Below are 13,352 nucleotides of genomic sequence, written 5' to 3' on the forward strand. Positions count from 1 at the left end.
AGGTGGGCGTAGTGGGTCGGACAGGCGCGGGAAAGTCGTCGCTGGCGCTGGCACTCTTCCGTCTCATCGAGGGGGTGCGCGGTCAGATCGTCATAGACGGTGTGAAAGTGGAGGGATTGGGATTGTCCAATCTGAGATCGCGGCTCACCATGATCACTCAAGAGCCCGTCCTCTTCTCGGGCACGCTCAGACTCAACCTAGATCCCTTCGATCAACTAGACGATCAGCGACTGTGGGCAGCCCTAGAACACTCGCACCTGAAATCCTTTGTGGCGTCACTAGAGCAAGGCCTAGATCACCCCGTGGCCGAAGGAGGACAGAATCTGAGCGTCGGTCAGCGTCAGTTGGTCTGCTTGGCTCGCGCCTTGTTGAGGAACACCAAGATTCTGATCTTGGACGAAGCGACGGCCTCTGTCGACATGGACACCGACGATCTCATTCAAGAGACCGTCAAGAAGGAATTTGCCAACGCTACCATCATCACTATCGCGCACAGAATAAACACCATCATGGACTACGACAAGTTAGATTAACTACCTATTAAATCGGCTTAAAATTGTTGACTAATTTGTCGTCATTTAACTTTTCATAGGGTTATGGTTCTCGATCAGGGCCGAATTACGGAATTCGACTCTCCACATGCCCTCTTAAAGAATAAGCAATCAATGTTCTACGATTTAGCCAAAGATGCCAATATACTCTAGATCACCTTTATTTTAACCATTACAATCAATGACTTATAAATTACTAGTCTAACCAATAACCTTATCAATCCAAAAACTTGCTAAACAAAGCTCATTCAAGTCACAAACGGATGTGTTGCAGCAATGGCAAATAGAAGTAACAGAATTTGAGTCGCTAGAGAGAATGAAAGCCTGGATGGTCAATGTTTTCAAGATCATCTTCATTTTAACCATTAAAATTATAGCTTTCATAGTTACGGACGTTTCGTCACAACAGAACAAAAAGCTGGCCAATCGCATAAGGACCAAATTTCCTACTAACACTTCCGCGAAAACCTTCATGTAGAGCCAAAATGTGACACTCTTACAGTTATTTATTTTAAATCCATGAATTTACAAATCTTACCGTAAAATTATTTCGTATCGAACTATAATTAAGTTATATATATAAAAATCAGAAATAATTATCCTCCCGTTCATTCTCAAAGGTAAGAAATGAGTCTTAAAGCGGATGAATTGCCCTAACAATTTCTCAAGTCAAAGTCACTTTATCCGCGGTAACATTTCGTAAGTCTGACAGTATTATATTCAGGGTAAAAGGTCGTAAGTCAGAGAATGCATTTAAAATTTTAAAAAATCAATACTTTCTTTCTTATGACTCACTACGAATCATTTGCCTCATATATCCCCAATGTCCAGACAATCGCTTAAGACCATTGGTTTTTTTACCTCTTTGAGTAACGTATGACACGGAGAAGCTTTGTATAATAAAGTGGCAAACCGTTTTCGGAGTTTCGATGCCTTTATTAGTTATTTAGGTATAAAGCGTTGATTCATGTCCATATTCCGAGAAATTCCTTGGATATGAGTGTTTGTAAATGGGTGTTTTCATATTTATAAAGCTATACTACGTTTATATATAGTCTAAATGCTGATTAGAATAATCCGAAGGAAGGCAAATCTTGGTAGCTTTTCTTCCATTAATATTTTATCTGGTTATAGTATGCCGAAAAGTAAACAGTCAAGGCACGAGATGAGAAGAGTTATAATTTCTCTTTTGTTCTTATGTTTGCTGTTAAGAGACATGAACGGTTCAGAGTGAGCCGAAAGTTAAATACACTATATAACGAAGAGTTCTAGGTTCTTTAATAGAACCGAGTGTCATGACGGCAACTAGATCACGAAAGTAAAAAGCCTGATCGTAACCGGGCTATAGCTTCGTAGCATTCATTCTTTAATGTTGACTTTGATAAATTAGCCTTCAAAGTCTAAACATAACAGTCATGCTGGGAAACCTAGAATATCGTTGAGGTATATCGAGAGGATAGTGTTTACAAGCCAATCAAGTTGTGAATATAGCTTTCTACAATGTTTAAATAATTAACTATTTTATACTTCTGCAGTTACTTATCATTAAAGAGCAACAATTCCTGATCGTGGTAAATAAGTTTGTAGGTAGGCCTCGTTTTGACTCGGAGAGGTAAGATTTTGGTCTTCTCAACTAGTTATTCCTTTGTGCTGGGTTGAAAACAACTCTTTAAAAAACCTTAATATTTTCTATTGCAAACCCGCATTTCGATTCTTTTAGTATTGCGTTGCTATAAAACTTAGTTTCATTTCGATGTTCCAAAAACATCTTTTGGTATTATTTAGGGATGAACCGGTACCGATACCATATCGGTATCGGCACCGATACTCGGGGTTTCCCGATAGTATCGGATCGGTTGGTTCGATACCGATACTAAACCGATGCTCGTTTAAAATACGTTATATGGCGCTACATGACATTTTTAGGTCTTTTAGTAACGTGATGATGGTGATAATAACTCATTTCTATGAATTTCAATCGTGACGAGTTCTCATTTATATAAAAAGTACCTGAATTCAATTTATCTAACAACTAATAAGCGAAAATCGGTATCGGTTGAAGTATCGGGTTTTGGATCATAGTGAGTAAATATCGGTATCGATCGGTATCGGTTCATGTTTGTACCGGTATCGATCGGTATCGGTTCATGTTTGTACCGGTATCGATCGGTATCGGGTTAAGCCTGGTATCGGCCATCTCTAGTATTAATATTTCAAATGGGCTGGCTGCTTACGTTTTATTTTAGCTTTACTACATTTATACGTAGTCTAAAATATAGATTTAAACCACTTAGCATAATAGAAATGCTTGAAAATGTCGACTGCGTTACTTTATATCCTTTATTTAGGTGTCAACCAAGAAACCCAGTGGGGAAGTAGTTTAACATTTTTTTAAAGAGAACCAATTTCAACAATCCACTATTTTATAACCTCTATTATAGAACCAGTGACTGAGATTAAAATCGCTGTGGTTATAGGTCTGATTAGGAATCCATATATTTCTAGAAGGAGGAATAGAGAACGGTTAGTCTTTACTTCAGTCAGACTCATAGCCCAGTATAGAGCCCCTTCCTTTAACACGTAACGAATATTTTAAATTATCTTAATGGTTCACATTTCTGACGGGGACAGTGGGGACAGTTAAAATTACGTAGTTCGTTTTTACCTTTGTCGCTATGACTTGCCTCTTCTTTCATGCTCCCGTCCCGGGGTAGGGGTTCAAGGACTTTGCATCCTATTCTCTATTCCTGCTTCTAAAATTACTTGAATCCCTGGTCTGACCGTGAAAGCTTCCATTCTTTGTTGCATGCTCTTTTTGAGCTGGAAGACCTTTACTAATTTATCTTTAGTATGGAGAAACGTTAAAAATAATGCTGGATAACTAAGAATATTGTTGAGGTGTAACGAGAGGGTAGTGTTTACAGGCCGATCGATTTGTCATTAGAGCTCTTTTAAACTCTTGGATAATTCATTTTTCAAAATGTAGTCGTTTAAAGGGATAGTTGCATATTCAAGTAATTAAGTGAGTATATAGCCGTAGTCTTGACTCTCAGATGTAAAGTTTACTGTATTGAGTTTACGACTTGAAAATATTGGATATATCTCGAAACCAGAATGGTTTTCCCCGTGCACTCTGATGCTTTTTGTATAATAAATATGTTTACTCTAGAATTATAAACAGAATCGTTTACCGACGGGGTCTGGGCGTTTACAAAAATTCTAACACTCGAGTGCCAATTTTCTGTCGGTATTCTCAGCCGAGTGAATAATAAGCTTTAAGTGAAAAAGTTGAAAATTTTCTCGGTTAAGACAACGAGTACTGTTGCGGACAGTAGCGTGAATAGAATGTAGAAAGGAACGCTGACGCTATTCAGGTTCAAGGCGTTCTTGCTTTTCAACGGTCTCTTCCAAGTGACGCGTTCCATGGTGTAATGGAATTGAAAGTGCTGATATTTGAAAATTTGCATTTCGAATAGCGGTGCCACGCTGCGATAGAACGTTCGTCAAGACTGTTAATCATTTTAAGATAAAATTCATACTGACCTCAGTTGAACGTTTTGTTGTACTTGCGGACTTTGTCTCATCCAAGAGGTGTTGAAAATGAGGTGCATAAAGTCGATATTAACGCTGTCTCGCGAAATGTGAAGACCTCCTTTCTTCTGCAAGAACTTTTCTAATTTGAACGTGTTCATCACATCAGGCAGAAGGGTCTCCTGCAGGATCATGACTTTCTTTCCAGAAAGTACAGGAATAAAGGCATCAATAGTAAACAAATCCGAGTACCCGCGGAAAAACATTTTCTTCCGATCGAGTGCGTTTAGCCATTCCTTAACAACTGGATCGTGTTTTGACTATAGATAGTACGCAAGAGTTACGTCAAAAGAATAGAGTATACTGAAAGAAGGCTAGCTATTTACCAAATTTTCCAGATAAGCGATATCTGTGGTACCTGCGAACATGATAGGTGGAATTTCCGATTTGATCAAGTCCGAGAGGGAGTCGATACGATTGTAACTTTCCGTAGTGAAATCAGTGCGCATGAAACAACCCAAGAAAAACAAAATGAAAGTCACTCCAATCAACCACGACGAGGTTAGCAGACGATACGTAATGTGGGGCAAAACGAAGGGAATTGCTACGGAATATAAGTAATTCTGATTAAAGTGTTAGCCTTCTTTCGTAATAAGGGTAGCACAATCCCCATACGAAATGAATCCCTCATATAGGAAACCGAAACTGGCACTTTATTGCTTACGCTCGGCACACAAGAGGGACGCGTTCTCCCACACATTTTCCAGGGTTTTTCGGACCACTTTCTTGACAGCCTTCATGGTGCACAACGATTTGTATTTGTTGGTTACGATGGAGTGAATGACGAGCATAACCGACAAAAGGACCAAGGTTACCACCATTAAAATCCCCACCTAATAGAACCAAGAATATAGTTTACTGAGTTGCACGAAGCTTGTTAATAAGCATTGTTTACTTCTTTGTCCATATTCAAGAAGGACCAGGAAGCGGACGTGACTGCCACTTGGGGTTGGGATACGATAATTGTTTTGAGCGTTCCACAGGGTGGAGATGGCGTGAAATGGTCCAGATGCCCTTCGAACAATGAACTTATCGATTTATACATGATAATATGCGCTTTCTAAAGGGTTCATTATTTATGAATTGTACTTTTGAGCTTGTTAAATTTTCAAATCACTTACACGAAAGAAATAAGGTTTAAAGTAAAAGTGAGCTAAGAAGTCCTCGTGTGAAATTTTATAATCTATAAAATTCACCCTAAAAGTCAAAGCGGAAAATAATTTTGTTCAATAAGATTTTGTCATAGTTTTTAAGTCCTTAAAGCTATAGCTAATCGTTTCTGAGGCATTGTTCACATTCGAAAGAGCAGCCGCGCATAACCTCTGTAAACGATAAATCGAGTCATAGAGCGAGTGAGTGACTTTTACAAAGATATCTGTATTAGAGTCATAGAGTGAGTGAGTGACTTTTACAAAGATATCTGTATTATTAAAATGACAGTTAATTATTAATTCATTTTTTTTAACATTTATTCGTTTCTGTTTCGAGTTTTCTAGTTATTTCACATCTTTTTGGATGAACGAGCCAGCAAGGATTTACTACATCAAGGCAATTCTTTCTCGCTCGTTCCAATTTATATTGAATCGAATTCCAAAAAGGAAATATACTTTATATTGAAGATTCTTTCTAAATATTCCGCCATGAACATGAACTGTTCTCTGTTCTTTTTGTGTAGCCAATCATCCTGACAAGAAATGAAAGTGTAATTGCCACCGAAAAAACCCAGTTAATTTTCCCTTCAACAACGCCATCGATTGTTGATAAAACTCACCACTATCGTCATAACGTTAGCGGTAGTTCCATTGGCGTACCTACAAAAATGTATTAGTTTTAGCGGAGCCTACCTTAACGTAGGCTCTGGTTTTAGAACAGACATTAGCATTTACGAATTGAAAATTCAAATTCCACCTGTATTTAAAATATCTGTCATTTCCATTCATGTCCATTTTGGGATACGTTTAAATCCTACTTAGTACAATTCAAAACCTTCAAAGGTTATAAAGAGTTGCTGATAGATTTTACATAGTTCACGGGCCTGCAGTAGAGGGTTATTTTAAGCAGCGTAGGAAATAAGGCGGTGGTGCAGGGCAAATGATCAGTTTAAAAATTGCCTGGTCCAATTAAAATTAAATCGTAGGGGGGAGGTCAGTGAAAAATCAAGGATAACCAGAGTACAGACAACTCAAATATTTTAATTATCCACTACTTTAGCTTAGCACACAATGTGCTTTGGTCAATGGTCAAGGACCAATTTATTTATTCCAGTCCAGGAGATCGCTGGTTAAATGTGCAGTTTTTAAAAAAATGCTCATTTCCCACCCTGATTTTAAAGCGAGTCTAAAACGTGCACCGTCTTGTTTTTCACTTTCAAGGACAAATTGAAGTTGAACTCCAACTTTATTTTGCGTCCCACCGGACATAAGGTGTTCCACAGTTAACACGCCTGTTTCTCTCAAATTTCGCGTCCTCAACCCACTATCCTTGACTTGGCCTTGAATGGTATTAAAAACAAGAATCCCGGTAGACCCTACTGCGCATGACACGTCGTTAACTCTTACACAATTTCCCTATCCCTTCGAATTCCACTTAAAACATCTAATATCCCTGGTTTAGGTACGAACATTAAGTTCTTACGCGTACGCGCTTACTAATAGTATTAAAAAAGAACTCAAAATTCTAACAAACCAAAAACACAAACTCGCAGATCATAATTGTCAAATCGTTTAAGTCGTTTACACTCAGAGATGTGAAATTACCGTAATTTTTGAAAACTGTAATTTACCGGGTAAATAACCAATTAAAATTTTAAGAAAACAAAATCTACCGTTCAGTCGGTAATTTATATTTTAACGTGCTTATTTTCCGATTTTCCGATAAATAAATAAATAAAACGGTTGAAGCTTTATGCATAGCTGTACTCCTTTGCACTTTTATGAGGCTTTTGCTACTAAAGACGGCAGCAGTGGCCTTTCTGATCTGATCTCTAATTAGGATTTTTGAAAGACAAAATGTCTAGCATACCTTTGGCCTCTGAGCACCAAAATATCAAAAATGTTCGTTATTTTACCACGGAAAATTACGATTGTAAATAACCGTAAGATATGTCTGTATTTTACGTGGTATCTGGTAAATTACCAGTAATTTACGACTCACACTGCCTCTAGCGATGGTTCTTGGTAAGAGAGAGAATACCCCAATGTCGTCCCCGCCCCTGAGTAATGTTTACTCTGTATGTAATTTTCGAAATGGTTCCATGATTACTTTTTTATCGAGGACGTGAATCTGATAATTGTTTTTGTGGTGGTCGCCCGTTTCCGCACTGTTTTATTTTTCACACCTTAAAAATCTATAGCGCCTTTCTGCACAGTTTGCAAATAAAACATTTTCATTTTCTTGTTGATCATAAAATTGTCGATGCTGTTTAACGATAGATTTATTTTTAACACAGTTTTTACAAACGGAATTGAAAAATGCATATTTTATTTTTTTAACAAAAACCAGGGAAAAACCAGGGATAGATGCAAAGACACAATTGTTTTAATGCTTACGTCTATCAATACAATTTTCTATATTGGTAGTGATTTTGCAATGTTCAAATCACAAGTTTAATAGCAAGCCTCTATTGTAGCATAGCCTTACCTAACCAAACCGAACCCTAAATCTTTGCGGAAATGTGCTGGGTAAAAACTGGTGAACTAAAATTTTGGTGTAGAAACTGTGCGTAAATCGGCCAAAAAAATGTACGGAATTGGGCTATGATTCTCGAAAATTGTCTGGAAATGGGTATCCTCGATTTTTGTGACCCAACATAGAAGAGTTGCACGTACAAATGTTTAACATTGGGATTTAAAACAGGTTTCTTAGTGAAATACTTACCCTTTCTTTCTAAGAGTGAATTTTACCATAGTTAGTCTCCATTGTTTACCATTCAAAAATCAATACGTTTGGTTGATTTTTCATTCTCGTAATATTGTTGTTATAATAATATATTACAATTATATATTTTATTGTTATTCTCGTAATATTGTAGTTATAATGATATATTATATATTATATATTATATATTATATATTATATATTATATATTATATATTATATATTATATATTATATATTATATATTATATATTATATATTTTATTGTTATTCTCGTAGTACTAATATAGTTAGTGGAAAAAAATAAGTCGCAAAATAGTTCGTTTGGCTTTTACCTCTCCGAGCCAGTGGAAATTTGTTGAAAAAGCAAAGAGAAATAATACCATCAAATTTTACATTCACTCACTTTTGACTCGACCGAAATTAGAGCTCGGCACTATCTATCGATTATACACGTCATTTTATCTTTATCCACACTCGAAAATTATCCACAGAACTTACGTCTTACATCGTATTAAATCCACAACTTTGTTTATAAATAATCGGTTATCCACCAATTTGTGGATAATGGATAGAAAATGCCGAGCTCTAACCGAAATACGTTCGTGGATTTCGAAATTTTAACGTGTTTATCCGTTAGAATAGCAGCTGAAATCCGATTCGTTAGGGTAAAGGTACAAAAATAACCTGTGGTTGACATAAAAATATATCGTTTTCTCGTTTATATACTCGAGTGAGAAAGTCATTAACTAAATAACATTTACGAAAGCTTTAGGTAATATAATATTAATTTTCTCATTTAAATTGATATTATGTTCCATAAATATTAGAACCACGGCGATAGAAAATGGAAAAGGGTCATAAAAATTCAAAGAGTTGTTTACGAAATTTATATTTGTGGAAGTCTACTTACAATTGAAAATTGTCATTAAGGACCGCTTTATTTATATGCTTCGCAGTCCTAAAATAAAAATGCATTTAGACCTATACACAATCCCTAACTCTCTTTCATACCCAAAAAGAGCCAGAAATTAGAAATTGAAACAAATATTGCAATTTGACACTAAGCTTAACCAAATAAGTGAAATCTCAGATTAATATGAGGTGCAATCGATATAACCAAGTAAGTGCTATCGATATGAGAAATTAAGTTTAATCGATATGAGAAATTAAGTTTAAACGAAATGAGAAATTACGTTTAACCGATATGAGAAATTAAGGCAAAAGAGAGAAGGCAAAAATCCGGTGTTCACCCAACAAACAATAACAAAAACAAAAATAATATTAAACAGTTAAAAAATGCTTTGTCACAAAAGTAATGAGCGACGAAAAAATATCTAAAAGCCGCTAAATTATAATCGATGTGCAAAAAATATCTACCTTCTCTCCTTAAATGTTATTCGCGTTTTCCAAGAAATTTAAGAGAAAACTGTAGGAAAAAAACAACCCACATTAGAACTCATATTTCACGAAACCTGAGCTCTGGGTTTTTACGAGCCAAAGAAACTAGTTGCTACCTTTTACAGCGCATTTGCCCAATTTTATATTTATAATTCTATATTACCAAAGGCGGCACTTTGACACGGCGACTACGTTGCTGACAATGCCTCCTACAATGCCGCAGGAAACAGAGCATGTCAAATTAATACCAACACCCGATTTGGCTAAAAAGACAGTAAAAATAAAATATGAAAGTAACATGGAAATGATGCAGGAAAATTTACTTGGTGGAATACATTTTCAAAAAAATCCATAAATTTAGGAAACCCTTTTTTCGTGTGTAGGTTCACGTAAAGAGATATAAACATGGTAGATAAGTAAGCCAAGCACGCATTTGCAACATTAAAGCTCTTAATTAAGGTTCTTTATGTACAGCGTCGATACTCTTGCCAGATATGGCCGTGATGTGTGAGAATCGAGAAGAGCAGTGTTCAAAGTTTAATTCCAAGGCTTAATAATGTCAAAATGTCAGATTTGAATTTAGCAAACATTTTAGAAAGCTACGAAAAGGATGACTTTTTCCTGATTGATAAAGACGGAAAACTTAAAGGTGCAATAGAATGCATGAAAAACAATATCAAAATTCAACTTAACGAAACTTGAAAATTCCACGACGATTGAACCGAAAGAGCGCTAAAGAACAACCGTTAAGCCTAGTTAAGCAGCCGATTTCTCAATAGTATTCCCCACTATCCCCAGGAGCCGCTACCATCGCGAACTACTTTCCGCTTGTCACGTGACATTAACGATGACCTAATTCTAGAGGGCCGGTAGGCCCTTCTAGATAAGAACCCACACGCTCCCGTAATGTTAAAGAAACAATTCACAGATTTTAGGCTTAGCGTCCCATAGAAAAAGCATGGGATTTTTGGTGGTCCACTCCATCGAATAACTCAGAAACAACTGCGAAGTTAAGGTTCGGAACACTTTTGAATTATCAAGCAACTATTGAATGTTGAACTTCTGAAGTTTGATTAAGAACAATTAAGTCTAACTATTTTATTTTAATTAATTTATAAATCATGGTAAAACCGTTACATATATTACACTGTTTGGATAGCATTTTGATTAGCCTCCATCGGGTTTGTGGCGCATAGGATATCGCGTCTGCCTACGGAGCAGAAGATTGCAGGTTCGAGTCCTGGCAAGCTCGGAGTTCATTTTTACAGATCTTTTATTCAACATAAATGAAATAATCCTATAAATACAATGTTTGGATAATTTTTTTGTTAGGAAGTACGGGCTTGTGGCGTAATGGATAACGCGTTTGCATTCGAGGCGAAACATTGCAGGTTCGAGTCTTGGGAAAATTCTTAAATAACAAACTTTCAATGAAATGTGCGCGTGCTGGCGCGTGGTTTAGATATAACTTCTTTTTTAAATCTATACAAAAAGGTCAACTAAACTTAATTGAGTCACCAACCGCCTTTTTATATGAAATAAGTTACAACCCGCCTTTATATGGTGAATTAATTTACCACTCCCCTGCCAATTGATTTAAAATTTTAATCTTTCCCATAAAATAATGAGAGGCACTTGGAGTGAGTCAATATGCTCACGAACATCTTACTGGAACATCGAATTAATGACGTTTGACAAGTATATTATTATTTTTATAATAGATTAATACAAATTAAGGCTGAAGGAAAAGATATTATATAAAAAAGACTTGGTTTGCCCAAGCCTTAAAAACAAAACGATAAGAGTTTTTCCAGTTGTCTGAAGCGCGGATATTATTTTTTTTCTATTGAATTTTAAAGACAATCCGTACTTTACTACTCTTTAGAATTTAATTCAATCACCTGATTTTACTGCTAATGGATTAGTTTCCTATAAATTAATTCAAATAAAAAATTACTTATCTCAGATTTTTCCACCACAATTCCATTTTCCTGAAACATTTTATCATGCATTTATTATTTTGAGGGATATCGTGTAAATTTAATCAAATTGACTCTTTCTTTTTTAATTTTCGAGAATTTTACTTTCAAAAGGTTTTAAACACATCAAGTTTTTATAATGTTGTCAACTAAATAGCAACTCAACCAACACTTCTAAAATCTTCCCCACAAGTACTGATATACACAGTTCAATAATTGTGACTGTGCTTAAAGAAGAAACGAACCCCTTTAACAGCCCCCTTTTGTATTCGAAAAGACCGCATACAATACATTATGAATGAGAGTATTACTTGAAAATTAAAGTACGTTCTCCATTGAAAAGAAAAAATTTCATGATAAAATGTTTCAGGAAAATGGAATTGTTCTTGAAAAATCTGAGATAAGTAATTTTTTATTTGAATTAATTTATAGGAAACTAATCCATTAGCAGTAAAATCAGGTGATTGAATTAAATTCTAAAGAGTAGTAAAGTACGGATTGTCTTTAAAATTCAATAGAAAAAAAAATAATATCCGCGCTTCAGACAACTGGAAAAACTCTTATCGTTTTGTTTTTAAGGCTTGGGCAAACCAAGTCTTTTTTATATAATATATTTCTGATTCGATTGTTAGTTGAAAACGAGGCTCACCAACCACCCACTTGTGTCCCCCCTTGCTTCTCATTTTACACGAACACCGTTGCTAAAGGCTGGAAAGGTTTAATGTTCTTCACTTTCTGATCTATGCGCTTTTGCTACTATCCTTTGAGCGTTGAGGAAAGGTAGACGTCATCACCTTTCACTTTGTCTGATATTTTCATTATCGGAATTACACTGGAAAGTTTCTCTACGCTCGTGTATTATGGATTTTCTGAATAGTATCTTGTTTCATATTGGCTTCTTCTTTCACTGGTGTTATGTTCTCAAAGCTAGCAATGCCAGACACTCCTTTTCGATACGCGAAATTGGAGGACCTGTTTGTTCATCCCATAAAGCTGTTTGTACTATAAGAGATTCGCCACCTTACGAAGATTTAAAGGTAAACAACGTTAGACTATGGGTGAATGGTTGAAATCTATCATGGTAATTAAGAAAGGCTCCATTAGAAAGCTTTTCGAACCAACATTTATGGCTCTTCTCTCTAGCATACACTGTTATTGGAAAAGGTTCAGATGGGGTTCGGTTTTTAACCATGGAGGGTTCAATCGACACAAATGGTGCTATTGTAAACCTAAAATGGTAAAATATGAATGGTGCTTCACTGGTGTACCTTAAAGTGTTCATCCGCATGAAAGGCAAAACAACCGAGAAATATGTCAAAATATGTTGAAATTTCGTCGATAATTACAGGTTGGACCTCTGACAAGCTGGCCAATAGTGTAAGGCCCAGTTCTTCAGCTAACACTTCTGTGACAAACCTTCATGTAAAGCCAAAAATGTTATGCTCATACAGTTAATTATCTTAATTACCAAACTTTCAATCATAGACCTAATTCCTTTTCCTCTAAAGACAGTCAAGTTCAGAGCTGGATTAAGCAATTTCGCACCCAAGGGACGAGATAATTTGCACCTGGCCCGAAATAATGTGCGCCCCCTTAAGTCCTAAAAAGGAACAGCAAATGTTGCTAAGGGGGAATATTTTAACTCAATGCGCCTCCAACAAGCCTTGCGCTCGGGGGCCAGTGCCCCCTTGGCCCCCCTTTAATCTGGTCCTGGTTAAGTTGAAGCCGGACTTATCGCGGACATTCTAGACATTTTAGTTTGAAAATTATTTTCAATTAACGAAAACACGTACGACGAAGTTGCTCGATTCTTTTGTGGTTTTAAGAAGCGTAGATAATGGTGAATATCGGCTTATTTTATCCCTTTAATAAAGTTTTATTTTTATTATACATTTATGTTGAAATAATCAGCGATTACGTATTATCAGAAGTGAGATGAGACCAGAAGTACTGAG

The 13,352-nt window shown here is 36.1% G+C and overlaps 2 protein-coding genes and 1 pseudogene across 2 annotated transcripts in view; 2 read left to right on the top strand and 1 right to left on the bottom strand.

Moving 5' to 3' along the window:
• The window catches only part of LOC149620882 (ATP-binding cassette sub-family C member 1-like), a 57,749-nt gene that overhangs the window by 8,164 nt on the left and 36,233 nt on the right, over positions 1 to 13,352 (top strand). The window lies entirely within an intron of this gene.
• On the top strand, positions 2 to 686 carry LOC149620884 (ATP-binding cassette sub-family C member 1 pseudogene; annotated as a pseudogene).
• On the bottom strand, positions 2,927 to 8,094 carry LOC149620885 (uncharacterized). Its single transcript, XM_089854069.1, has 9 exons — positions 6,051 to 8,094; positions 5,914 to 5,953; positions 5,750 to 5,826; positions 5,264 to 5,339; positions 5,038 to 5,202; positions 4,807 to 4,975; positions 4,469 to 4,686; positions 4,095 to 4,402; positions 2,927 to 4,037 (listed from the first exon to the last, which is right to left on the bottom strand). The coding sequence occupies exons 1-9, from the start codon at positions 6,086 to 6,088 to the stop codon at positions 3,827 to 3,829; spliced, it is 1,302 nt and encodes a 433-aa protein (XP_089710195.1). The 5' UTR covers positions 6,089 to 8,094; the 3' UTR covers positions 2,927 to 3,826.

The sequence above is a fragment of the Phalangium opilio genome, unplaced genomic scaffold (assembly GCF_054372755.1).
Source record: "Phalangium opilio isolate 3A_F unplaced genomic scaffold, DU_Popi_V2 ptg000209l_1, whole genome shotgun sequence".
Taxonomy (NCBI): Eukaryota; Metazoa; Arthropoda; class Arachnida; order Opiliones; family Phalangiidae; genus Phalangium; species Phalangium opilio.

Bases quoted from the DNA above. Each gene is read 5' to 3' on its own strand.
- LOC149620885 (XM_089854069.1), bottom strand. From the start codon at position 6,088: ATGGACATGAATGGAAATGACAGATATTTTAAATACAG. The intron at 5,340-5,749 runs GTATATTTCCTT...TTTGACTTTTAG, and splicing joins GAAAGAATCTTCAATATAAA to GGTGAATTTTATAGATTATA. The intron at 4,038-4,094 runs GTCAGTATGAAT...GTTCTATCGCAG, and splicing joins CAACAAAACGTTCAACTGAG to CGTGGCACCGCTATTCGAAA.